At 49.2% G+C, this 26,600-nt stretch overlaps 2 protein-coding genes across 5 annotated transcripts in view; one reads left to right on the forward strand and one right to left on the reverse strand.

Annotated features, from left to right (window-relative positions):
* ralgps1 (Ral GEF with PH domain and SH3 binding motif 1) overlaps positions 1-26,600 on the forward strand; it is a 169,528-nt gene that overhangs the window by 81,631 nt on the left and 61,297 nt on the right. The gene's annotated exons all lie outside the window — the stretch shown is intronic.
* Positions 457-23,156, reverse strand: angptl2b (angiopoietin-like 2b). The gene is made up of 5 exons (XM_036526330.1): positions 22,607-23,156; positions 14,199-15,076; positions 5,198-5,391; positions 3,061-3,331; positions 457-2,268 (listed from the first exon to the last, which is right to left on the reverse strand). Exons 2-5 carry the CDS (start codon positions 15,037-15,039, stop codon positions 2,069-2,071), a joined length of 1,506 nt encoding a protein of 501 aa, XP_036382223.1. The 5' UTR covers positions 15,040-15,076; positions 22,607-23,156; the 3' UTR covers positions 457-2,068.

The following is a 26,600-nucleotide window of genomic DNA, read 5'->3' on the forward strand; positions in this document are numbered from 1 at the left end:
TTTGCTGTGCAGTCAGTCAGCACTCCTCATGCACTCAGAGTGAGTAATTGAAGTTAAATTGCTTCGTTGTGGCTCTGTGTACGTTTAATGATAGCTAGCAGACTGGAATCCGGGCCTCACTGGTACGCAGTTGCTGCCTCACTTTCAATATGGAACAGTCAGGTGTTTGGTTGCTATGACGATCAACTGTCATCAACTACAAAATCACCATGGTGTCGGTCACACCAACTGTGAATTGATGGGAACTGGTCAGAGAGGTTTGGATTAATCCGCTATTTCACCCCAGAGAAGAACGATGGGTTTCATCAACACATAGTAATATTGTATTTTTTTTTTTTTTTTCTCTCTTCCCCCTTAGGTCTGCCTTTGTACTGAATGCCTATGAAACGATCAGTGCAAAAGAGACAAGCAAGCAGCCCAGCTTAGCTGTACATGTTTTATTGCAACAGTCTGGCAGTACATGGGAGGTTTGATACATTATATTACAAAATACTTTAAACAACATGACTTTTATGTACAGAGAAGACATGTTGGATCTTCATATGATGCCAACAATTAATTTATACAGTACATACAGTGCATCGTTGTCAGAGATGCACACTGGAGTTTAGCGTAAAAGTCAAAGGAACAAGCTAAAGAAGAAATTTGGGCATTCTCTCTGAAAGTACTGAATGCCCATCATCTGAATCAGGGCTTTCATGGTGTGATAACAAGGCCTAAAGTGGCTGTGGAAGACTCTAATGAATAATACTGGACAGGTTTGTTCATAGCAAGGGCAACCTAGTTTCAGACAGGGAAGCTCAGGTGCCCTATTCAGTGTTTTCTTTTTTACTGAAAAAGTATTTTCCTTATTCTCTTTGCTGCAGCCTATTGAAACCCATTCTTTGCCTTATCCCTCCCTCCCTTCTGTTGAAAATTCACCCACAGTCTGTTTCTTACCGGGCTAGATCTTTGGGTTGTGGACTGACTTCCTCTCTAATAGTCTTCTGGGAAACAGAAGAAACATTTCCAAGAGTTTCCAGGCCTCAGCAATGGTGATCAAGGCATTTAGACTGACTTCCTGCCCCAAACTCCCTCCTGAAGTCACTACAAGCATCAGAGGACAGACAGAACCAGCAGGCTCTCTCTCATTGGCTGAAAGGATAACTGTCACTAGGATAACTGATCCAACTGTGCTTCTGGAACCATTTGAATCACTTTCTTTCTCCAAATAAATAGTAAACTCATCCACAAATGTGACAACTATATTTTAGCAGTAACAAAGAAGCTAACTTCCTACAAATGTTTTACACTGTGTCACTGGATACACCTTCCTGTGTCATATTTTCTCCAAATAATTATTTAAAGCAGTATCATACACATCAGGACTACAAGATAACGCTGCTGGCTCAAAACTGAACGACGGCTAAGCTGCACTGGATATCTTTTTTTTGCAAAATTTTCCTCCTCGTCTCTCTCTTTTCAAGTGTCAGACGGAACAGGTTGCAAGTGTGATGGATGACACAGACTTTTGCTTTGCGTGACGCTTGTGAGATTTGCTGGGATTAGAGAGGGTTTAACGTGGTGGAACTGAATAAACGCGTTCAGATTTTTTCATTCAGTCATCGAGTGTTCGCTGTAATGCCTCTCTGGGCGGAACCCAGAATAAGAAAACAACAAGCGAAAAAAGATCTGGCTCTCCTCAGTCCAAGATGAATATTAAGTGTTCCACTGAGGCGGGGCTAGGCTTTACTGGCCAATCAGAAAGCACCTCCCATAGTTCCTCTTTCCTGAGATGTCCAGGGAGTTCTGCTAGAGGGCGCTAGAGCCAGGAAATCCCACAGTGTCTGTAACCCTGGCAGTGTAGCACTTGTCGCCCTTCCACACTGTTTTATGTAGATACTTTTGAGACAAAAAGGATATAGAAATGAAATATGAAAAAAGAAAACAACAAAAATAAAAAGCTGAAATGCTGTATTGTATGAATTGCACTTAAAGAGTGAGTGGGGAGGATGCTGGGAGAGGGAAAGCCACCGTAAAACTGCTTTTTTTTTTGGTTGCTGGTTTGGGATTGGTTCTTCACGGCTGTTTAATGGAAGGTGTTGGGGTTGGGTCGGATCATCATGACCACCTTCTTCAGGGAGTAAGCCCCGCCCCGGAACTCCGCCCAGTACACCCCGTCCTGGTAGCGGCTGCGGTAGTGGCCACCTCGATACCACACCCCGTTCAGGTTCGAGTGGGCGCAGGCGTTGTACCACCACCCTCCTTTCTGGTAATGGGCACAGTTACCTGGGTAAAACAAAAAAAAACAAAACAAAACAGCCACTGGTTAGATCCCTGTGGTCAAAGCAGACCACACAGCATTCAGTGCCAAGCTGCCATTTCCATCAATTCTGTAGCTAATTCCTCATTTGCTATTCTTAGTCATGGATTGTTATGGAACTCTATGGCAACCTGTGTCTGCTGTTCCTCTGTGTGTTTAGCACAACAGCAAAGGGAGGAAAAAGGCAGGAAGTGTGCTGTTAGCTCACTGCCTCTTGTGCTGTAGGCTAATGTATACGGTGCCTTGGCTTTCTTACATGATGTCTAAACTTTTACATTTCCATGTCCCAAGGCTGTGGTCAGCCAGGGGTAATCAGTGCCAGAGACGAGACTCGGGAAAGTCATGCTCCCCGTGTTTGGTTTCCGCCCTCGGGGAGGTTGAGTGTACTCTACATTGCTGCCATGATACGCAAACACGGGGGGGGGGGGGGGGGCTCACCACGAGCTTGTATCCACGTGTGGCTCGACCCTTGACAGCAGCCCTGTTTTCAACGACCACGTTTCTACAGAATTTGCTATGAGTTACTGCGTACAGTATGTTCCTGACGTGGAGGAGTGGTCCCTTGGCAAACTGAATGGATCGCTCTAATTTTTGAGGGACATCTTACAAACAGATGGCATACATTGTACAGGGGAGTGAAGAGGAGAGGAGTTATGGGTTAAGTGTAGGTGAGGTGTGTTTGTGGACTATTTGGGGGGGTCCCTGGGACCCCCAGGTTCCTCAGTGCTGGGGCACAGGCTGCTCCTCAGGTACCGTACCTGTGTACACGTCGTGGTCTCTGTCCAGCGTGGTGAACTGCTTCCCGTTGTGCCAGGTGAGGGAGTCGCCGGCGTTGCCGTGGTAGCGGCCCACCCTCAGCTTGTAGAACTCGGCCTCGGACTCGATGCGGAAGCTGGCGTACTCGGCAAACACCTTCCTGCCAGACCAGTCCTCCAGTGTCACCAGCAGCTTGTAGTTGCCCTGGTTGGTCAGCCAGTAGATGTTCTCCAGACCCAGCCAGTACTCACCGTCGATGTTCCCGAAACCTTGCTGAGAGAGGGGGATCGGAGTATCGTTAATACTGTACCCCATGACTGCATCTGCACCCTGATCCTAGCCATCCCTCTCCCAGTTTCTGACCGGCTATTTTTTACTTTACCGCTTTTTTTTCTGACTCATCCACATCATTCAACAGCGCTTGGGGCTCCAGTTCCCAGTTCTCCCATAATAACTAACACAAGAACATACTGTACTGTATACACATTTGGACAGTGAATCCCATGGGTAAGCAGCATTAAGCTGGCAGTACCAAGAAATCAACAACAGATTTGTAAAAGGTTCCTCTGTCCAGGCAAATACTTGTTATTTTTTTTTTATTCCTGAATCACCACAAGTCCCTTGGATCCTGCTGGAGTGGGGGAGTTGATTGCGAGTGCATAGATTTTTCCTGTCAGTGATATATACAACATGTAATACATATTCATGCCTTGTAGACCGTAAAACAGAGAAATATGCACGGAGACGTAATTGCAGGATATGTGTAAGCCGGCGCTGCATAAACCCACTCCATGGCTCGTCATGCGGCCTCCGTTACCCCACACACGTGTTTCCAATCACGGCAAAAACCCCCATCCTGCCTGTTGTGTGCGTGTAATTTATGACTCCCATGTGTTTTAAGGTGTACCGTCGGGGGACTGGAAACTTTTTGTTATGTTCTTAGCTGGAATTGAAACAAGGCTTTTGCAAATGGCCCGTCTGCCTTCCGTATCAAAGGTCATAAATCTTGAACGCATAGAAATTTTCCGATATTTTGCCTCGCGCTTGTGTTGTATATCATTTTAGTTTTCATTCATGGCTTTGAGAGACAGGAGAAATTATCCTACACCAATAAAAGCATTTCCTGATGTGTCAGTGTCCTGTTAAATGACTTTTCATCTGTTTTAGAATACATGTTATGCCACAATTTATAATCATATCATGTAGTCTCACATCCTAAATTAAACTTAAGTGCTGGAAATGATTGTGTATGAAAAACCAGCTTCTTATTTTGAAATGCGACCCAGTTTATGTAACACTATTAATGGACAGAGTAGGAAACGTTGCAGAAAATTTTATATAATGTTTCCACATGTGACCCAGGCTACCAAACAAAAATGCCCTTGGGAAGCTGTTTTTTTGTTGCGGTTGCTCAGGGTCTTGTGATCTCCTGGCTTCAGAGCACGGTTGGCGTCCAATATGGCAGCTTCTCTCAGACACATGTTTTTTATCGTCCCGACATGAGCTCGGCGAGCGGACGGGTCCAGCGGATTCTGGGCTCACGTGGCGTCCGTTGCCGTGACGGCTTCTCGGCGTGAGCCCGGCGCTTCACCACGTCAACCGGAGAGCAGACACTGGCGAGGCCCGCATGAGGACCAGCACGGCGTGCCAACGGCAGCTCATCCACCACGCGCTCCGCACTGTCACCCTTCGGTGACGTGAGACGCAGCTCATGCACAGCAAACAAGACTAACGCCTCGCTCGTGGAGGTAGTTATAGGTTGCCGTGCTAATTTTTTTTTTTTTACCTGCTCCTGGCACAAGGTTGCTAGCTCCTGTAATGGGTTGTCATTTTAAGTGTTTCAAAGGGAAATGTATAATACACATGCATTTACTTTCATTAAGTTTTTATGCATTTTGAATCACTTCAAGGCATTCTTGTTCAGGGCAGGTTACATACACATTGGGGGTGGGGTGGTGGGATCGGGGTATAATGGGGCGGGGCTGGGTGGAGTGGTGGGGGGGTGGGTGTTACTTTGTAAGATCCAGTCCCACAGATTGGGTAAGAAACCTGCCTCCAAGGCCCCCCCTCTGCTCTGCATGGGTATCTCAAAGGGGTGGGGTGGAGTAGGGTATGGTTGGGTTGGGGAGGGGGCATTACCTTGTACGTCTCCCAGTTCCTGAAGAAGTTCACGGAGCCGTCCTGCCGCCTCTGGATGACGGTCCAGCCACCGGGGTCGTGCCTCTGGTCGCACCACACCTGCATCAGCCGATTGGCGTTCTCCGGCTTCACCAGGTACATGCCGCTGTTGCCGTGACCCTCCTCCAGCACGTGCAGGCAGTCCTTAAAGGGGCCTGCGGGGGACAGGCACACGGTCACCCTGCAGCTCAGGCCTGTCGAACAGGGGTAAGGAGCAGGGCTCCTCACCGAAAGGATGCAGGTTCAGTTCCCTGCTGGGGCACTGCTGCTGTACCCTTGAGCAAGGTACCTGACCCCAAATTGCCTCAGTAAATGTCCAGCTGCATAAATGTATAACATGTAAAAAGATTCTGATGTAAATGACAATAATGCAACGTAAAACTGAAAGTGAATGTATTCCCCTTCTCTTCTTCCTTTCCTTTTGTTCTCCACGTAACACTATGTAAAGGAGTGGTACCCCTGTGTTTTCGTGATGGCAGATTTGAAACCCGTACGATGGTGATGTCGGTTACCCAGAGCATTTGACTCAGCCAGCTCTGCTCCTGAACAGCTTCCTCGCTCATTGTGCAGGGTGCACCCAGAGCTTTCCTTTGCCTCTCTGACCTGAACAGGACACAATGACCAGCCCTAGAATTCAGGACACTCCCCCTATAGAGAGCTCCCAGTCCAGTCCTCACAGAGGGTGCCTTTCCCTCCGTGTGGACGGACCCTCCGGACCGGGTCAGCCTCACGGGGGCCATCGGAGTCCCATTCCACTGAGCCAGCAGCCCGATCTGCCCCCTGCCAGACTCCCCTCCCTGGCTGGAGTAGCTCTGAGGAAGGCCTGAGTTTACTTTGGCTGCCGTTCTGGCTGAGGGGAATCTCCGCTCGGCCAAGAACAGCGCTGGCACGGGGGCAGGAGAGGGTCTTGATTACCGAATAACGTTATTTAATGTAACGGTAGCTAATGGATGAGTTTAACGGCTGCGCCGAAGTGTTGCAGGGGCACGTGGGTAAACCGAGGACCTTTTTCTGTTGTCACGGACACGCCTCTCGGGATCACCTCTCCGATTTTCGTTTTTGTAACTGCAGTCGCCGTCGGAAATCCTCTGACGTTTTACCTTTGACGCCCTGGTTTTGGGAGGTCACACGGGGGCCTTAAGTTACATTTGCTTTGCAGAAGCTCTTATCCAGAGCAACTTCCATTACAGTTTCCATTTCCATTCCATATCCATTTATACTGCTGGCCCACATGGAGTTTGAACCTGCAACATTTGGGCTAAGATCCCTGCTCTGTTCCACTGTGTTACTCCGCTGGTCGATGAAGTAATACTTGGTGTGGTAGAAAGCTGAGCTGGAAATAACATATCACCCCTGTTAATAATTATACTCATGGCATTGCTGTGGTAGCTTTGCCCTTGCTTCATAATGGTCTTATGCTACTCTGTATGCATCGGTATGCTCAGTGCGGTTTCCCATTGCAGTTTTAATTTCCTTGCAAAATAAAAGTGAGTGCATTTTACCAGGAGTGCGGGTTCCCTAAATGTGGGGTTTTGTCAATCTTTGTCCTGGACTGTTGTTGCTGTGCTGTAGAGATTTTTCCTGCTTGACCCTCATTGGAGATAGGTTTGATTTATTATCATTGCAGGTCTGGGTGATTGAACCATTATTGGTTTAGCAATTAAAGACAATAACGGTCTAACTCATAAATGAACAGATGCCCGATCTTAGATATTAAAAAGAAATAAAAGTCAAAACCCAAAACGCATATTCACATTTTTCTCTGCCAAGCAATCTGCTCCTGCAAATTTCTGATCTCACATTAAAAGCATGGTATAGTGAGAGTGTTTCAGGAATGGCAATCATACATAAGTCTAGCGCATTTCTCTACAGGTGAAGTGAGGAAAACCGATAATCCGATAGTACAGTGTGTCAACTGAGGAGTACACATGGGTTTTCCATTCCGCTAACCCTAAGCTCCACTCTGTAGGTTTTCATTCTCTTGCACGTTAACAGCGGTTCATTTCAACAGCTTGTCCTCCTTGTGATCTCGGTTCCAGCCCTTAAAAACTCTGTTGAGGAGTTCACCTTGTCTGGAAACGCTTCACCCCCCTTTTGTGTGGGTGGAGGTTTTTTTAAAAAGGAGACCCCCTCGCTGAGACACGCCGGCGGCCTGCCCCGACAGTGGCATGCCACCTTCTTCTCCTTAGTAATTAGAGAGACGCAGTGGCAGTGCCCGCGGGTTGCCAGGTCCGTTTTTCCCCCATCTGAATAAAGCCAGAGCAATCAAGCTGACAGATCAGGCGCGGGTTCCCTGTCATTAAGGGTGAGCGGGAATACGTGGCTATAAATAGGCACCTTCGGAGACCTGAAACAAATGAACAAGGAGCACTTTCAGACACAGGTTGCCACAAACTGCCCGAGACAAAAAAAAAAAAACGATCTAGAGGATTGTAATTTCCCCAGCATTACTCTGACTTCTCGCTAGCCCTGACGGAGTTCTGCTGGATCATTATGTGTGTGTCTGTTAATTTACTCACGCGCTGAGCTCTTTTTAATTGATGTAAGAGATTACGAGGGTTAAGAGTGAAACCCAGAAGCGGGTCATAGAACTGCAGCCCCAGAGGTTACAGCCAGTCTGCGTAGGACCAAGCCTGACCGCATTTTGCTCAGATCCCACTGCATGGGTTTCAGAGGAAGCCAGACTCCCAGAGCAGCAGCGTCGTTTTTTCCTGATTCATTAACGAACTGCGTAAAGCATCGGGTCGGTATCAGTCGATCCTCTTTCCTCTGATGTGAAGAACGCAATGCTGTCTTTACCTCCCTGTGTTTGGCGAAAATGGAATTTCACCACCGTTTCTGCCCTCTCCTCGGAGAGAGGCGTATTTCCCATCAGCCAGTGCAAGTCCATTGAGCCTGGCGCCAGCGCCCCTATTCATGAGAAATGTGGGTGACACGGCTGAGCGATTGAACACGGAGATGGTGCCAGACAAGCGATAGGTCGCCTCCTCGAGATGGCCCCAAACGCGCTGCACTTTGTCTTGTAATTTGTGCTCCTGACTTGCAGCGTGTTTCTTTTTTTTTTTTTTTTAATCAGCCAGCTACTTGAAAAAGTGCAGTAATTGGCAACAGACGGGCGTTTTAACTTAAAAGTGAATACTTCAGCGCCCGTGATAAATAGTCTTCGGGTCTTAATTGCTCCTGGGACTGCGTGCCTGCTTCCTCTGGTAGAAACATGTGCTGCTTCAGTGTGAAGGAGGTGGATTTCTGCTCTGCTGTGAAAGGCAGCGCAAAGCTGCAGCAGGACTGTGGAGTTAGCTGGAATGAGCGCGGTAGAGTGAGTGATTATACAGAGGGTGGGATGGGCCATCTGAGTGAGGCCCAGAGCTCTTGTCACTCTGACCCGGCCTGTCCAGAAACGCCAATTATTTTACCTCACTGCCCAATTTCCGGGTGAGCGGCTTCAGCTGTCTGTTTGGGAGAGGGGCGAGACGTTTCAGAATCCGATAAATTGGAGAAAATCCGAGGTGTACCCCCCCGTGCCTCTTTGGCTCTTGGTACAGACTGGTTTTGACCCCGTTCCAGGAATCCCATACTTCAGATGATACTGAAAATACTGCCATTTTCTTTTAATTCCCATTGTCACATGCTGAAGATTAGTGTCGGTTAGTGCTGGGCTCCAGGGCTGCTCCCATGAAGCATTTATGAGTGATTCTCAGTACAGTACAGTGTGGAGAGGGCTGGATTGTCATTGCCTACTTACTTATTTTTTCACAGGGTCTCACTAGAGGTTCATTGATTTGTAGCCAAATGTTGCTAGACGTCAGGGGAAAACATCCGCACGGTTTCAGCTACTTCACTCCACTAAGCCTCCAAACTGATCTTGAAAAGTAATTTGCTAGATTTGCCAAGAGCTCCTCTTGAGACAGGGGGGAAAAAAAGGTGCTAAAAGAGCCTGAAAAGTTGCCAAACACAGCAACGAAATCACTAAGCTGGCAATGGTGGGCCTGGCCAATCGTGTGAGAGCAGCCACGGCACGCGCAGCTGAAACTCCTCCGTCCGTTTGCACCGTATCGATTTCAGCGGCAGCGCATGGTGTTTATGCGCGCCTCACCGCGCTTTCGGTTCCAGGCTCTACCTCACACTTTTTTATTGCTGTAGATTGTTTCCGCTCTCTCCTCTCCTCCTCTCCTCTCCTCTCCTCTTCTCTCCTCGTCTTTCACAAGTTCATTGGTATTCCTGTGGTAATAGCCAAGATGAGTAGCGGTCTTTGCTCATGTGTCATCTGATTGTGGTTAGATACAAAAGATTACACACTGGTGGGATTCACTTTAGCCACAGGATATGAGGGCCACATGCATCAGGTGACCAGAATCGGCCAATAAGAGAGAGGGGGTGGAGACTGATAGTTGAAAGACAGTTGGAGCCTGTCCACCCAGAGAATGGAGAAAGTGTGACGGATACGAGGAGAGAGACCGGGGCAGGCAAGTGAAAGGACAGAGGACATTCATTGGGAGCCACGCAGAGAGAGATCACAATTATTCAGACAAGAAAAAATGTAGAGGCCCCACTAAGAAAGCTTGAGACAAGGAGGAATGGAGTGCTATACAGAGCAAGAGACAGGCATCATGATAATTACAGTGTTTGGACAGAAATGGATGGGATGAGAAAGACAGCATGATTATTACGGTGTATTGACAGGAATATATGGGCTGAGTGAGGCAGCGTGATTATTAGAGCATATGGACAGGGGTGGATGGGCTGAGTGAGATGGTGTTATTATTCCAGTGACAGGCCAGAGGAGTGCCCCAGACATCAGAGAGAGAGAGGAGAGTCTGCCCTCTGCTCATCTCTCTGCCCACATGTGCTGCAATATAATAACACTGGGGCACTGTTGCCAGTCTGCAGCCCCGTACGGCTTTCCGCAGGGTCTCTGTCTGACATCATCTGTATCTCTCTGTTTCCCTGTGTCCTTCATTGTCCTCTTCATGGTTTCTCTTTCTGTCTTTCTGTGCCTTTCTCTCACTTTTTCCTCTGCATCTCTCCCCTGTCACTGCCTCTCTCTCTCCTTCTCTCTTCCTCTCTGGGTCTGTATCTTTTCTGTTTCTCAGTGTCCTCTGTTCTCCTCTGAGAGTGCCCACTCTTTCTCTTTCTCTTCTTTCCTCTTTCTCTTCTTCTTCAGCTATCTCTCTCCCATCATCCCTCCCTCCGTTGCCCCCCACTCTCTCTCTCCAGTCCTCTCTCTCTCTCTCTCTCTATTTCTGAATGGTCCCGTTTCAGAGAGACTCTGATGGGAGTATATCTAACCTTATGGGCCATCAGTAGTAATCAGATACACACTTGTGTCCTTGCGTGGGGCTCAGCCTGGTGACACACACCACGTTCCTGCACGGTACACACACCCATCTGGGGGAAAAGACCAAGGCACGGGGGTTTGCCTGGCGCTCTGTTTTTAACCTCTCCTTTCCATTGAGGGTTTTAATGTTTCCGTTGCTGAATTTAAACCTTGGCTGCTCTCCAGAGGCGACGCGTACACCACCGTGGAGAGTGATTGATATTTCAGCTCTCTGCTCCACATTCGCTCCCTCTTTGCTCGACGAGTGCCTCATTTGAAAGTTCGTACATCTCGCTTTAAGTGTTTGTTGAAAGATCCCTGCTGGTGGGTAAAAGGCCTCGGTAATTTGTTTTAAACGGGGCTGGTCTGTGTAGGTTTTTTTGTTGCATCTACACATAATTTCAATGTTTTTTTTTTTTCGTGGTTTTATCGTCGGGTTATTTAAATTACCACGCAGAATTCGGCTACCTTGGCAGGGACCTGTGGCGAGCCTCCCCCAGGCGGGTCATCCTGGCCATGAAGGAGAATGGCCCTGGCCCCTGCGGGTTAGCCCCGCAAACCCCGCTAATCCTGGGTTCCTGCTCTGGTATTGTCCAGGTATAAATTGACCATGAAATGGCGCATAAACTCCCCTTTGGCCCGCCAACCAATAGCATTCCACCCGTGGGGGGGGTGGGGGGGTGTGTGTGCTGCGTGCGCCGTCCTTTCACTGTCTTCCCTGTCTGGATAAACGCTCTCGTCGTCTGCTGTCTCCCGGCTGGAATATTCCGGTCAGCGTCTGACGGTGGTCCGGCTCTCCTCAGAAGCAGCGAGAGACAGACTTCTGCCGGCGCGGCACTCTGACAGGCCGCCGTTTGGTTTTCGGACAGAAAAATAAACAGCCAAACCCCAACGAAAAGAACTTCATTTTGGAAAGAACGTGAATGAGAAAGAGAGAGGAGGAAAAAAAGAAAGGTGGTTAGAGCTGTTAGGATGGCCTAAGTAGGAGTTTTACTTTGATCCCCAGCCAAAGTTTTGCCTGTTGTGACTGTTACCTTACAATAGTCACGATTTCCGAAGCACGTGCCGTTACCAGAGTTGAAGTCAGTAAAGTGGATTTGTGGGTTTGTTTGTGAAGCTGCTGATGGACGTGTACCTCTGTAGGATAGGGGTCGCTAACAGTTGTGACAGCGAGAACATCATGTTGTCTCAGCAGTGTGGAAAACACAGTCCGCAGCAAAGGAATTTGATTTTTTTTGTTCATCCTGCTTTATTCTTCCACAGAGTTCAGCGTAAATCTTTCATCCAATATTTCTTTTTCAAGAATATCGTTTCATAAACAAATTCATAAAACAAATTGGAATGCTGCATGTCTGAAAGGTCAGGATGCATGTTTTCTGGGTGCTGTCGCCAGCTCTTATCTCCAGAGTGTCTGTTACAGGAGACGGCCAACAGCTTCACAGCCAGCAGCCCTCAATACCCAGAGGACACAGCACAGTCTGATGGGCAGCAGAATAACAAGTTAGCTTCCCTCAACCCCGGTGCAGCGTGAGGTTAGCTGCTCCCTGCTCAGCCCTGTCAGTTTATCAGATACACTGCCGATAGGGAGTGACTCCAGGTCAGCGGCGGCATCATGTGTACCCTGCAGCTTGACTCTTAAAGAGGGCTCTCCCAGTGTATGTGCATGTGCCTCACACCTCATTACATCACCTTAAATTATTGCCATTTAGCCGATGCTCTTATCCAGAGCGACTCACATAAGTTACAGTTTTTACATATTATCCGTTTATACAGCTGGATATTTACTGAGGGAGTTGTGGGATAAGTGCCTTGTCCAAGGGTACAGCAGCAGTGCCCCAGTTTCCAACCAGAAGCCTTTTGGTTACGAGCCCTGCTCCTGAACTACTGTGCTACAGTGCTGCCCTCAGCCAGTTCTCGGAAGATTACTGGTGTTTTTGGCACAGTGTACACAAAGGCATCTCTTATCTAGCGAGCGGCTTTGTTAAGATCGAGACAAAAATTTGTTCCGTCACACGGCTGATGTGTGCGTCTGACGTGCCCACGGGGGCGCACCCCGGACCGACCGTGCCAAAACAGATACCCCATTGTAGTTTGAGTCTTTGTCTGTGAACGTGTGGGACTTTACAGGGAAAAAAAAAAAAACAAAAAACAGCTCTTTGAATCAGCGCAAGATTTATGGTGGCGGCTGTCATCTGGTGATTAACGGAGCTAGCAGAGCTTTGTGTGTGTCTGCATGTTTGTATATGCGGGGCAATGTGTGTTTCACTCCACCTGTTCCAATTCCATGTGTGGTACAGTGATGCATTACAGCTGGCGGGCATGGAGAAATTGGCTCGTGTGCTAAAATTACAATAGTTAGCGCTGCTTGACAGATGTCCTTATCTAGGGTAACCTACATAGCTCAGCTTACATTTTTTACATTTCATTTCCACCTATTTATACAGCTGGAAATTCACTGGAGCAGTTCAGGTTAAGCACAGTGCCTTGCTTAACTGCGTGTGGGGTTCAGACCTGCTAACCCGACTTAAAACTGTGCATCTCCCATGTGGGGGCTACACAGTGGCGGTGGTTGACGTGAGTCATTTCCTCTCGCTTCAAAATACTTTGAGAATTAGGAAAAGCATTATATAAATGTGATCCATTAATATTCAACTGGAGGTATTAGATAAGGTGTGGAAAAACAGTAATATGGAGGGTGGGAGTCCTCTAAGGATATGTCTATCTGAGACGGCAAGAACCTTGGCCGTTTTTTCCTGTGGCTTGAATTAATTTAAATGTATTTAGACCAAATCCTATTAGAAAGTCATTGGCTTCATAAATATTGTTCCATTCAGGAATAAAGTGAGGAGTGTTTGCTGTAAACAGACTCGGCTAAGTCCTCTGCCAGAGTCTGTTGTTGGATTTACGAGCGCAGAAAGTGCTTTGCTGTTCGACCGTGGAGTGTGATCATCCGGGGTTGGAGTGAAAAATGCATCGCCCAGTGAATCCTGGGAGTTTAAATCACTTTTGAGATTGTGTCACTTGTCTGACTTCATCACATTTTAGGGAGGTGCTTTGACTCTGTGAGACAGTCATTTGAAAATGGTGCACAATCCATGTTCCAATGGTAGACATTGCAAATCCGCATAGAAATTTTAAAATGGAATCTCTCAAGTTGAATTTCAGAATTTTAAAGCCACAGTAAGTATAACAGACAGTGCAACGTTATTGGTCCCAAAACCCCAGTATCTTGAGTTCAGAAAGCTATAGTACATTACATTACATTACATTCATTTAGCAGGCACTCTTATCCAGAGTGACTTCCAGCACAATAGAACACAAGTTTATCCATTCAAGTTAAATGAGCAACAGTGTCAGACCAGGCTAAGAACACTCCCAGACCAGTGAGTGTGAGCATAACACCATTCAAGCCCTACTGCAAGTTAGCTTGTGCACCGTGACTAGACAGCCTCGAAACTAAGGGAAAGCAACTCTATTACAATTGTACTGATATCTTTTGTTGGACAAATATTTGTTTGTAACCCTGTCTAACATGTTGGAAATATAAGGGTATACTATGTCAAGCAAGAGCCATGCGTAGGTCATAAACACCCAGAGTAAGGCAGTGTGTAGTAGTGGCAGTGGACAGTGGGAGTTAGCAGGACTCACCGGAAGGCTTGTTGGTGGTAGAGGGGCTGTGAGTGCCGCTCGGCATCGTGGGTAGCGGAGGCGGCGGGACCTTGAGGTTCTGGTCGCTCTGGATCTCGTTGGTGATCTGGTTGGTGATGCGGGTGTAGGTGGGCGGCTGGTAGGGCTTGCTGATCGGCGGGGAGGGCTGGGGCGGGGGCTGGGGTGCGGGGCGCGCAGGGAGGGGGGGCCCCCTCCGGCAGTGCTCCTCCAGCTGGGCAATGAGGATGGACTGGTTGCTGGCCAGCGCCGCCAGGTGCTGGTACTTGTGCTCCAGGTCCTTGTAGCGGTTGGTGAGCTGCAGCATGTCGGACGTGTGGTTGAGGATGCGGTTCTCCAGCTGCGAGAGCTCCAGCGCGTTGTCGCGCTTGCGGATGATCTCGTGCAGCAGCTGCATGTAGAGCTGCGTCACGCGCGAGTTCATGTTGCGGCTCTCCTTGCGCAGCAGCTTGACCTCGTTGACGATGCCGCCGTCCACCTCCACCAGCTGCTGCAGCGTCTCGATCTGCCGCTTCTGCTTCAGCAGCTCGCCGTTCAGCAGCTCCAGCTCCTGCTTGTTGACGCGGTTCTCCAGCAGCGCGTCCGGCTCCTTGGAGTTGACGCAGATGGCGCCCGTCACCTTCTGCTGCGGCACGATGAAGGTGTAGGAGCACTTGTCGGGCGCGGGGGCGGGGTCGGCGGCGCGCTTGCCCCGCTGGGCGTACAGGAACTCCCGCTCCCAGCCCTCGTCGCTGCTCTGGAACTCCTGCGCGTGCTCCGCCCAGCAGCCCCGCCCCGACGCCAGAACCAGGACCGCCAGAACCACCGCCGCCGCGAGCCTCATGGCGAGTGGGCGTACCTGTCGCGCGTACCTGAACAAGCTGCCAGACAGAGACAGAGAGGGGGAGAGAGAAGGAGTGTTTCAGGAATACAGCAGAAAACACCAGTCAAAATACAGTACAAACGTAAACTCCCATCCTACATCGCCATCCCTGAGCCCTCAGCATTCAACGTTTTTCTGTTTGGGTTTTTTCTGTATTTTATTGACTTAATTAATTACTGTATCATTTTTTAGCTATGACTCAATTGAAAGGCTGACCGCAGACCTTTGGAACTATTTGTGTGTTCTCTGGTGAGTGTTCTGAAGTGTTCAGCTGCACGGCTTCATTTGTTGTTTTTGGTCGTAGTGAAATAAATGAGAGGGGTTTTTTTTGTGTGGAGGATTTTGGCCGCCGCCTGCCGTGAGGGCACGTGGGATCGCAGCTCCGAGGATCCTCTGCACCGTCAGCATGTGGCGGTCTCACGGACCACCGTTCATGCGTGTCTGGAATCAAAACGCGCTTTTCCATCGTTCCTCCCAGTAATTAGACAATTAGAGCCCACAGGCACATGGCGGAGAGAGTCTGCAGTTCTGTAATCAGATCCAGCCCTTGGGGAAGAGCTGCTTTCAGAAGGAGTCTGAGAGTGTCTCCCGAGGTGGCTGTATTCACAGGTGGGAGTCGGGAAAGCGCGCCCGTCCAAACGCTGCTCGTCCGTCAAATGGGAGACTGCGTTCCGGTCAGAGGCACGGAGCGCGCTTGGTGTTTGGCCGGGCCCGTGGTGAGTCAGCCGAGCGTTATGTAATTCCAGCGTCTGTTTATTTTTCCCCTGGCCCGTTCATGCCGCTTTGTTCTGCGGTGCTTTCGAAAACGTAAGTGTGACCTTTAAGCACCGCGCCGAGAGCCTCGGACGTGTCCGTTTACCCGTGTGCCCTTGGTGCGGCCGCCGCGTCTTCGCCAAGTCAAACACGCCGCCGCCAGCGAGCTGTGGAGCCTGGGGGCTCCCGTTGCTAAGGCGGGTTTTAATGGTGTCGAGCGGGTCTCTTTAGCAAGGCCTCGCTGCTCTCAGGCCTGGCCCTGCTCCTTTTTGGGCCAGCGCCACTTTCATGAGTAGTTTCAGAAAGCATCCCTTTGTGTGTGTGTGTGTGTGTGTGTGTGTGTGTGTGTGTGTGTGTGTGTGTGTGTGCGTGCGCGCGCAAGCAAGCATGTGAGTGTGTGTGCAAGTGCATGTATGTGTTAATATGTGTGCGTGTGTGAGCTTGTTTGTTTGTGTGTGTTTATGTATACGGGGAGGTTGTGACACTACAAGAACAGAGTCTTCTCAGCTGGTGCCTGATCCATCGATCAGTCGTTTCCCCCCGGGGGGGTGTGTGTGCTCAGACCATGGAACCGAGCCCTCACACGGATGAGAACTATGTGCGTATTTTGGTTCTTGGCCTTGCAAGGCGCTCCCCTCTGAGCGTGCTGCGGTCATGTGTTGATAAGTTTCTGAAAGTGAGTCATGGAAAGCTAGATAACCAAGCCCTGTAACAGCGCGCTCAGCGGAGTGGTGAGAGCGCAGCAGCACTTCTGACTTGATTACATTTCTTGTGGGTTGTTTTGAGGGGTACGCTGTATTCCAACTACTGCTGCTCTTCCTCCCAGCTCCACAGCCCGCATGCTGTGCTTTACACTTTGTTTTCCGTGTGATCTCGTTATTAACTGCCTACACAGACGACCTCTCCCAATTCAGGTGCATGGATGCACTGCAGCAAAGCTTTGTTTGTACACATGGGTGGCGTGTGAGAACGGTTGCCAGATGCACGCAATTATCCGCTAATTATCGGAACGGCATGGATTTTACACAAGTGATTATTATTATTCTTCTTTGTTTTTTTTTGGTTTTAATAAAAAGCTGGTTATTGGTGGCGTGTTCCTTCCAGCTTCTTCCAAGAGGAGAGGAGTGGGGGGGCAGTTTTTAACAGGGTGTACAGTAGTGTTCCTGGAAGCGGACGGGATGTCGCAAAGTGACAGGAGAAGAGAATGCGGCTGCTGTGTGTGCATTACAGGCGCCCAGCGCCCCCTCCCCGGGGGTAAGGGGTTTAGGGGGGGTTTGGGGGGGCGGGCACAGCTGTAATTGAAAGCTGCTGCAGATTGTGTTACAGAATAAGCAGGGAGCGACACCTCGGCCTCCGGTCCCTGTGGGGCCCCGCCTCTGATCTCCTGGCCTCAGAGAGGGCCAGTGGCATGCGTCTGCACACCTCCCCCCCGGCCCGTTCCGGGCACGAGGTGCTGGACGCACGGCCCCTCTGCTTCTAAGCCTTGGCCCGCGATGTCCTGAGATGCTTCCAGAAAAACTAGTTTTTTAAAAAAGGCGAAGGGCCGGGGGGGGGTGGGGGTTATAATACAGTATGTTGTTTTGTGTTTTTTGCGCGGACCGTTTTTTTTTTTTTTTCCCCCCTGGGACTGGGGCCAGGAAACTGGGCGACACAGCAAGCCGGCCTGGCCGGAATAACTCCCGTCATTAGGAATGACTGCCGTTTCTCCGCGGGCGGATCATCGGAGATGGGCGAAAAACGAGAAGAGGCCAAGCAGCGGCAGCGTCTGCCGAGCCCGCGTTTCTGTCACCGGTCCCTCCCAGCAGCCACGGCTTCGGCCTGGCTTTCGGCATCCTTAGGTGAAGCGATGGCAGATGAAGCTGTTCCTCCTCACAAAGCAATGAGCCTGCTGAGCTCAGAGCCGTCCCCGAACTCGCAGGAAAGCGGTCTCTCCTAACGGTCTACAGCACCAGCTGGGAATTGGGTCTCCGCTGCTGGTGATACCGCCGCAGCAGAGTGATGGTTGTCTTTGGGCTGTGGATGCAGCCTTACAAATGTGTTCAATGCCGTTTAACTGGTTTAACAATTGAGTGTTTGCCACCAGAGGGCGAGCAGGTCAGCAGAGAAGTAGCAACCCTTGAACAGTGCCAGTTCAATTCTGTCTTTTATCAGCATTTTTTCCACACAGCCTTTTCCATAAAAGTTCACTGTTCGGCCTCTGCTTCATTCCTGCGTTTCCCTGACTCCGTTCCCCTTTCCCCTACAAGAGCCTCTTCGTTTCTGAATGTTCTCCCTTGACCCAAAGATCACTGGGTCTGGAACACACAGATCAGCTTGCATACCATGTCAGCACACCCTTAACTCTTCAAAGAGCTCTCAGCTTATTTTCCTTTTTCTTTTAATGTGCGGTAGCAAATGTGACTGGCTTCAGCCCGGCCTGTTAAGGATTAGAAAGGGCATAATCCCTGTTTGAACAGCCCTCGGAAAATAAGTGGTTCGTTTTGTTGTTTATTGAAATTAGATTTTTTTTATTAAGAACAGCCTTTATGTTAATGGCCTCTTTCTCCGGCTTCAGTGCAGTTAGCCAAACCAAGCAGGGTGTAGCATTGTGTTGGGTTTTTTTGTTTCAGAGTAAGGTCCTTTTGTTTTATGAAATCCTTTTGATTTAGCTAATCTGCTTTCAAACCCCCAGTTTAACAGCAGACTGGTCCTGGGTGCCTCACTCAGTCATTTGCAAAGCTGCTGACTGGCTCAGAGAGATCTGAGAGGACATCACTACAGTGCAGGTTTCATTCAGCCGAGAGGCCTGATCTTCCTCTGATACAGGCTCCTCTTAATTAAGGAAGAGGAAAAAGAAATGGAATAGAGAATAGTCTTTGGGGCTACTTTTCACTAGCAGAGTAAGCTCTTTTCAACAAAGATTTTATATAAAAAAAGAAAAGTCAAAAAAGAGCTTTGTGACGTTAAGAAGCGCATTCCACAGTGAGACATCTCAGACCCCCAACCGCCATTTTTATGAACCAATAAAGATGGGTACAATCACCGGTGAGAGGACCCTGTGGCCACCCACTGGGGCTAATAATCAGTCCCTGTCTGCTATGGGCTGTCCTGACTGCAGTCCAGGGACAGCTGTGCTTTCTCTCTGCTCAAGCACAAACACCCTGTTCTTGGGCTGGTACCAGTCTACGCGTAAAAGTACCTTTGACAACTACCAGCAAAACCCGCTAGCAGCACTTTATTCTGCAAGCGCCAGCCACAGTGACCTGAACCACAGGAGAAAAGGGCTATAAAGTGGTGTCCACTTTGTTAGTTAGTTTGACATAGATTGGTCCCCACTACCTCAGTGAAGCCATGCTGGATCTATAACCACACACAATATACAGGAATCAGGTGATTAAAAAAAGCTGGCCTACATTTTTGCATCAGTATCAGTACCCTCTAAACTGTGAGGCAAACCAAAGATGGCTAGTGTTAAGGTCATCACACCATGGAAAAGCTCGTGGGAAGTGTATGCGTGCATGCGTGTGCGCGCATTTAGACACCCAGGGACCAGTCAGTGCCATACCTGCTTAAGTCTATGTCATTAATGCCCCTGTTGGAGAAACACAGTCAAAGAGCTGAAAGAAGGAGTGTACATGTGACCTCAGGGTGATACCGTCAGTCCAGTTGTGACATCACACATCTGTAGTAGAGCAGCGGTTGGCTAGCTGTGTGCTCCCTCCATAGTTCTGTCCTGCAGGTGGACTCTGCACAGAGGGGGAAACAGCAGGAAAGCCTCTCCATCAGAGAGGCTTAGAAGGGTGCACATGCTCTACTGCTGATTTGGGGTGTAACTTGGAAAATTGCAGTACAATATCAAGATCGGCCTCCTGAATGAGAATACATCACTGTCTTCTCCTGTCCTGTGAGGTCTCTTGGTCACAGAGCATTGTTGGTTCACACTCAGGATAATACATTCAGCCTGAAACCCAGCTGTTCTGGCCAGCTCACTCTCTGGTCCTGTCAGAATCAGCACAGAGGCGTCATTTATAACGTAAGGTTTTGGACCTGTACTGTCCCGAAATTGTGAAACCGTGTCAAAGCACCCTGTAGCCCACCCTAACAGCCCTCTGGCAGCAGTCACCGGGGGAACTTGACTTGCTATCAGAAGGGCACAGGTTTACATCTGCAGTGGACACTACAGGTGTACCTTTGATCAACGTACTGTGCGTGAGCTGGACCGTTTCAGTGAAATAGCCAGGTGTAAAACTGAATGATTATATAATAATGTAAGGTGTGTACCTCACCCAGGGAAAAGGTGTTTGCTGAACAAAACACAAGCCCTTGTGTCTGTGTTGTTGAATGACGGGGGGATTTTTTTAGGGCTCTCAGAGCAGAGTGCGCAGTATCCCCCCCCCCCCTTGCACGGCCCCGGGTAATTAGAAGGTGAGTGACACGGTCATTATCTGCCCTCCTCTTATTCCGGTGTGAGTGCAAACATTCCACACATTCTCTGTCACCTCGTTAGAGCAAGCCGCCAAAGCCACGGGCACGGCGGCAGGGACTGACCGAGGCCACCCTGCTCTCTCTCACTCTCTCCCAACGACACCATCGACACCTCCGTCCTCTGTCCCTGACCACCAACACGCTGCCCACCCGCGGAGCCACGCCCCCAAACCAGCACACGCATAATGAGATCGCCCAACTCCGCCTCTCATTATTCAGATCAGCACCAAAAGGACAGGGAGAGAAACGGAAGCCTAACAGAGCGTATGCGCTAGTTTGTGTTGACACGGAACGTCACCCGACCCCCCCTTTGTTAGGTCACAGTGCTTTGTTTTTGCTGTTGCCTCCTCACTTCCTGTTTGGCTCACGCATGACTTGTGTGACAGCTGTAATGGCGATCGCGGCGTGATGTTGTGAATGAACGCCCGCCTCAGCGCCCTGCTGTGGGAGCGGAGTGTGGCGGCACTGGTCCGCAGACTCTCCTCGGCAGATAGATACTAACTCTGCGCCCTGAGCGTCCGCCATACCGCTGTGACAACTGCCAGACAGCGATCTCCCTCGTCACGGTCTGATACACATCTGCAGCCTCGGCTGTTACAGCATGTCCCCTCCAAGATGACAGCAACCTCTGTCACACTAAGAACTTAATCACACTTAACTTGGCAATGTACGGAGCACGGCTGTCTTTCTCTCCCTTGCTCTTGCGCTGAGAGATAGCATCGCTGACCAAAACGCTGTCAGATTCGTGCTTCTTCCCAGACAAACGATTTCTGTCTCTTAATTATCCGCAGCTGTTTTTATGGGAGTAATGAGATTATTCCTCGTTCCCTCGCAAATCCCTGAGCGCGCTGAGCGATGTAGCCCTACTCAGACCCATGCAGTCCGATCTCAGGGCGCAAAGCTAGACCTCTGACAGAGGACTCTCTCCTAAAGAGAGGGGTTCTGGTGTGGCTGCATGCTATCCCATGTCTTTTGTGTGCTTTTGTTTTTATTTCACAGACGCAAAGAGGAACCCGATCGGCACGGTCTCTCCGCGGCACATTTGCCGCTCCGTCCAGGGGCTTCTCAGCATGCCGTTGTCCGGCATATGTCTTCCATTACAGACAGGCGGTCACCTCTCAGGGCAGCAGGCAGGGGGGGGGCGCTTCAGGAATTGTTTCGATAAGCCCAGAAAGTCCCTCTCGAAACCTCCTTAGCCAAACACAGAGCTGGCAGCGGAGACAAAGCTGGGATTCAACAGACACTCTCTCCATCCACTTTAACTGGGGGCTGTTTCCTCATATTAACATCAAACACCATTATCACTCAACTTTTTCTCTTTTTTTGCGGGGGGGATTCAGAAAAAGGAGCCGCAGTACCACAGGATCCCTGCTCCAGAAATACCAGCGAGCCTTCTCCCTTACTCTGTCAGTAACAGCTGTAATGCAATTGAGAACCGTGCAACTTCCCTATTATTAGCGCTTTTTTTCCACAGAGGAGAGTTTTTTTTTCAATGCTTCCCAATGCTGGTTTTCAAGGAAGATGGGCATTGTCCCTTATTTAAATGACAAGGCTTTGCGAAAACTTCTGGCTGCTCAGTTTCAGCTGAAACTTTCTGGTCTCTTATTACAGAAAGAAAAAGATCTAATTAGGTATGTCTTACAGAAGTGCACTCTCCCAGGATACTGCATTATAGCAAGAAAAAAAGACCACTTTTAAGCTCCGTTTCCACCTCTTTCTTCTCACCAGTCATAAATCAGCACTAACATGCCACAAATTCTGACATCAAAACCACTGAGTACTTCTGCTGCCACTTCTTACCAGCTGTCTGTTTTCAGACGTTTCACTCTAGTTCCTCCCAGGTGAAAATAAATGAGTTTACCCACACTTTGGAAAGAGCCACTCACCACAGCACTGGCGTGTCAGTAGCGACCCTTCTCCTGCATAGCGCTCAAACCCAGCCGCCCCGTTAAATCATTGTGGGTAATAGGAATAGGAAATTGCCTGGGGGTAATAAACCTCTTCCCACTCGGCTTCCGACAGCGTTCGTTTAGCAAAGCTTTAAAACCCAGAGCAGGAGCTGGGTCAGGAAGTGCTGGGCTCTGCCCCAACAAGAGGCTAAAACCTCCCGAAAAATGATCACAGAAACCCGGGAGCGCTACAGTCTGGCAAGAAGGCAGCTGAATACAAGGGCTGCAGTCACAGCTTGCATCCTGAAGTTTACACGGGAGCTACATTGTGGTAAGCCATGCTCAATTGCGACAGATGTTTTGTTTTTTTTTTTTTCTCGCAGTCGCAGGTCTAACACAGCCCGTGACCCCTGTGTCCTTACCAGATAATTTGAGGCAGAGCTCTCCTTCCCCCTTAAATCTCTCGCCGCCCTGGCAGTGTTGATTGAAGTCCCTCCGAGATAAGAGTCATCACAGAGAGCAAAAGCCGACCTGTGGTTTTGCCTCCCTCTGTTTCTCTCTCTCTCTCTCTCTCTCTCTCTCGCTTCCCTCACTCCCACACTATCTGTCACTCGGTGTCCTCTTCGTCAATTAAAAAGAGGTCAGTCGTCGGGAGCCCTCAGAAATCTGACACCCACGCTGTGTGTAGGAAGCAGATCTGGTCAGTTGTAGCGTCCCTGCAGGTTTAAAGTGCAGCTCCTACAAGTGTACAAACATGTAAAAAAAAAAAAAAATCAAGTAACTCTGCAAGGGGAAAGAAGGTGCTTGATCCTGCAGAAGTTTGGAAGAGTAGTTCCCTCAGTGGTGTGCCATTCCCAGAATGCTCTCCTGTGCCACCATTGTGTGCCTGTTCCTTATAACCCTGCAGGAGACTCCTGTCACTTTCCGAGGGGAGAGTCCATCACGTCTGCCTCGCGGCTCCAAAGAGCCTCTCTTTTTCAACTGTGCCCCCCCTTCCTCCTTTGGCTTTTTTTTCCTTTCCCTCTCTCACTCTCTCTCTCTCACCCCCTCTCTCTCTCTCTCTCTCTCTCTCTGGTGCCTTTACATGTTGAAAAGGGCTCTGGCACAGACTTTCAGCAAGTAGTCAAATTGTGGCTGGAACCTCCCCTTTCTCCTCCCCCTGGTACATAGGGATCCACAGACATGAGATACAAAAACCCAGCCCCCCTCCCCCTACAGTCCCCCCCGCAACACACACACGCACACACACACACACACACACACACTCACTCACTCCCTCTCCCCTCTCCCCTCTCTTAGCACTTTCCCGCTACACCACAGCTATTTGTGGCCGGAGCCGTCGTCTGCAACAGTTGCGCAGAGAGAGGTGATGTCACAGCAGTCGGTATCCAGCCAGGGCTACATTCAAACCATGCGGTGCAGGAAGGTGGACAGAACGCCAGAGCGCAGCTGCCCTGAGCCGCCTGTAGAGGGCGATGCAGTGGACATGCTGTTCATTTGTGCACTTATTTTCATACATTACCTTTTTTTGGTGCCCTCTGGCATCCTCGGTTTAGTTTGTTTTCCTCATTTGTAGAACAAGTATGGATCCAGTTGGAATGACTGGCAGGCCCTCCTCCTGTAAAATTCAATGCGCTGGGTCTCAAACCCAGTTCGTAAAAGTCTCTGCCAGCGTTGTGGTAAAGATGGTCACGCGGAGGGGGTCAGAAAGTTTGTTATTTACCGGGCTCTAGATGTTGTTTATTTTCTCGTCTTACACAAGGGAGAAATTGTTTCTTTCTTAACTAACATTAAACAAGTTTCTCTCTGTTGTTTTCAGTCAGTAATGTTAAGAGTTTTAAGAATTTCTTATTGATTTAAAGCCTCCTCCTGAGTGGCTGGGGTTCGATGAGGGAGTTCTGCTTGTTTCTGTTCTGTCCTTCAGAGTCGTTTAGTCCTGTGGTTTGTGGGTCGCAGGTGAGGACTGAGTGACCTCTGGCTCATTGAGAAAGAGGCACGTCGGCGATTGTGTTTCAGCGACACCACGAAAAGCACGGCGGTCACAGAACCGGCAGGAAGTGTTGTCTCTCTCCGTTGCCGCGGCAGCCGTGCGTAAAGCCCCTCTTTTAAATGGAAAGGTTTTTGTTGTTTTTTTTTTTTTAATTGCGGATTTTTACAGGGTTTTGGGAGCTGGACTCGTCTCCAGTGACTCTTTCGGCGTAATGCCTTTCGGATGTCGCCTTGCCCGGCCGTTCCCATGGAGAGGCAAACGAGACGGAGCGCTCTGAGGCAGCGTTTAGCTGCGCTTAACCGGGACAGTCTGGACGGACGGCATCCACTGTGTGTGTGCCCTTCAGTCTCTGCCTGTATTTACATGTATTCACTTGACAGTTACACAGTGAGACTCACAGTGCAAGGTACATTGATGCAGCGTGTGCAGTCACAGCGGTACAAATGCAGAAAACACCAGTAACGCATTTGAACAAAAGTGTCAGTGTAAAATACAGCACTGGTACCCATAGCGCCAGACTTTTTATATGAAGAAGAATTAGATTTGGTTTGATCAGAGTGGGGTACCTGGGCAAGTGGGTGCGTGGGTCCTGTTTGCTACCAGTCTGGCAGCAGATCGAATGTTCTGCGGCAGGAGTGAATGTGTGTGTGTGTGTGTGTTTGTGTGTGTGTGTGGCTCTTTCTCCAGGTGTGGTCTTTTTAACACCAACACGTCTCTGGCTTTCACACTGTGTAACAATGCCGTAACCTCTGAGCTTGAACCAGGACCCCTTCACCCACAGTCAGCCACTGCTGCCAGAGACAGAAAGAGCTAGAAACATTAAAGACCAAAAGGAGGGGTGCTCCATACATCACGCCCTTCGTATCCACACTGTGATCCACACACACACACACACACACACACACACACACACCCATCTCGTACTGTTCACTCTGTGATCCTCACACTCAAAGGGTGGCACTCATCATAGATCATAGATCACAGCGGGAGCTCGGCTTTGTCCAGTGGTGCTTCCTGTCTGGTGTGCATGTAAGCTCTTTTCTTTACTAAGTGTGACAGTTAAAGTATACTAAGGCAGAGATGTTGTTCATGCGATTATTTATTAATTAATATATTTGATTTTTCAGAGCAGTAGTAATCCAATAGATTCTGGTGATGATTAAGAAACATTTTGTTTTCCTTTTTTTTTTTTTTTCAACTCTGTGTCCATGTGTTCCAGAAGTTGGCAGAACTTAACAAACGACTCCTGCTGCTTACGAGTTTTGTTGTCACCCCGGACACTGTAGGGAATCCGCATAAATCTGACTTGCTCTTTGCGAAGACAAGAAGTTTAAATACAGAGTGACAAAATAAGGAACGAGCTGATGAGTGCTGTTAAATGCTGCTTCTGCCGTCAGACGGAGAGGGCCGCTCTCAGCAAAGGCGCACGCAGATTTACAGGCGTGAGCGTTGGCGAGGCTGGAGGCTTCGCCAATACGCCCTGCAGAGAGCTGTCAGTGAAACATTTACGTCATCCAACAAGTAACTACTACCAGTAATGCACGTGTTATTAAGTACCCCATTTGGATGAAATTTTGAAAAGATCGTTTTTGTTTGGTAACCATGTGTGATACAGTATTTGTTGCATATTTGTGCTTACTTGACTTCTGCGCTGGCTGCCCGTCCACCCCCTCTGCAGTTTAACAGGACGTATGGAATCATACTTGGCCGTGGAAATGCCTTCAGCAATGAAAAGCCTTAAATAAAAAGGAAAAGAAAATTCAAATAAAAAAAGATGATGTAAACATACGCTGCGAATCCAAAAAGCATAAATGCACATCCCGTGCTGCCTCCCTGCCTTAGCTATGAGCACAGTGGCAGTTTAATGCTTTTGCCAAAAGTATGGATTTACAATGGAGTGGATGCTTGCTTTCGGACCTGTATTTTATCCGGCTTAGGGTCTGGCAAAGCAGTCCCTCGCCTCACCTCCCGAGCCTCTAGGGTGGTGCAAAGAATTATGGGAAGCCCCTAAAGGGTAGATTATTACCGCACTCTTGGGTTCCGTGATCTCCCAGAGAATAGATTCTTTTGTCCGTTTGGGTCTGCCTGGGGCAGGTGGGCCGCCTAAAGGCCAAACCCTCGTAGCTGCAGACTCGTAAAGTCCGAAATTGCTGAGCGTCTGCCTGCTCTCCCTCTCCCTGCTGTCGTTCCCCTGCATAGACTGCGCAGCACCCAGACTCCCAGGACCTGCGTTAGGGCTACAGAAGTGGCTCACAGCCGAGACACGGCCCAGAATGGAGGTAGCGGTGTTCATTCCTGATTGACACCTCACTGCTTTTCTCATGAGAGGGGGCGAGTGTTTGGGTGAGGTGAGATGCGTGCTCGGGGTGTAAATTAAGAGCTGAAATTCTGACATGAAGGAACGGACAGGAAGACGCACATGTGTG

The sequence above is a fragment of the Megalops cyprinoides genome, chromosome 4, assembly GCF_013368585.1.
Source record: "Megalops cyprinoides isolate fMegCyp1 chromosome 4, fMegCyp1.pri, whole genome shotgun sequence".
Lineage (NCBI taxonomy): Eukaryota > Metazoa > Chordata > Actinopteri > Elopiformes > Megalopidae > Megalops > Megalops cyprinoides.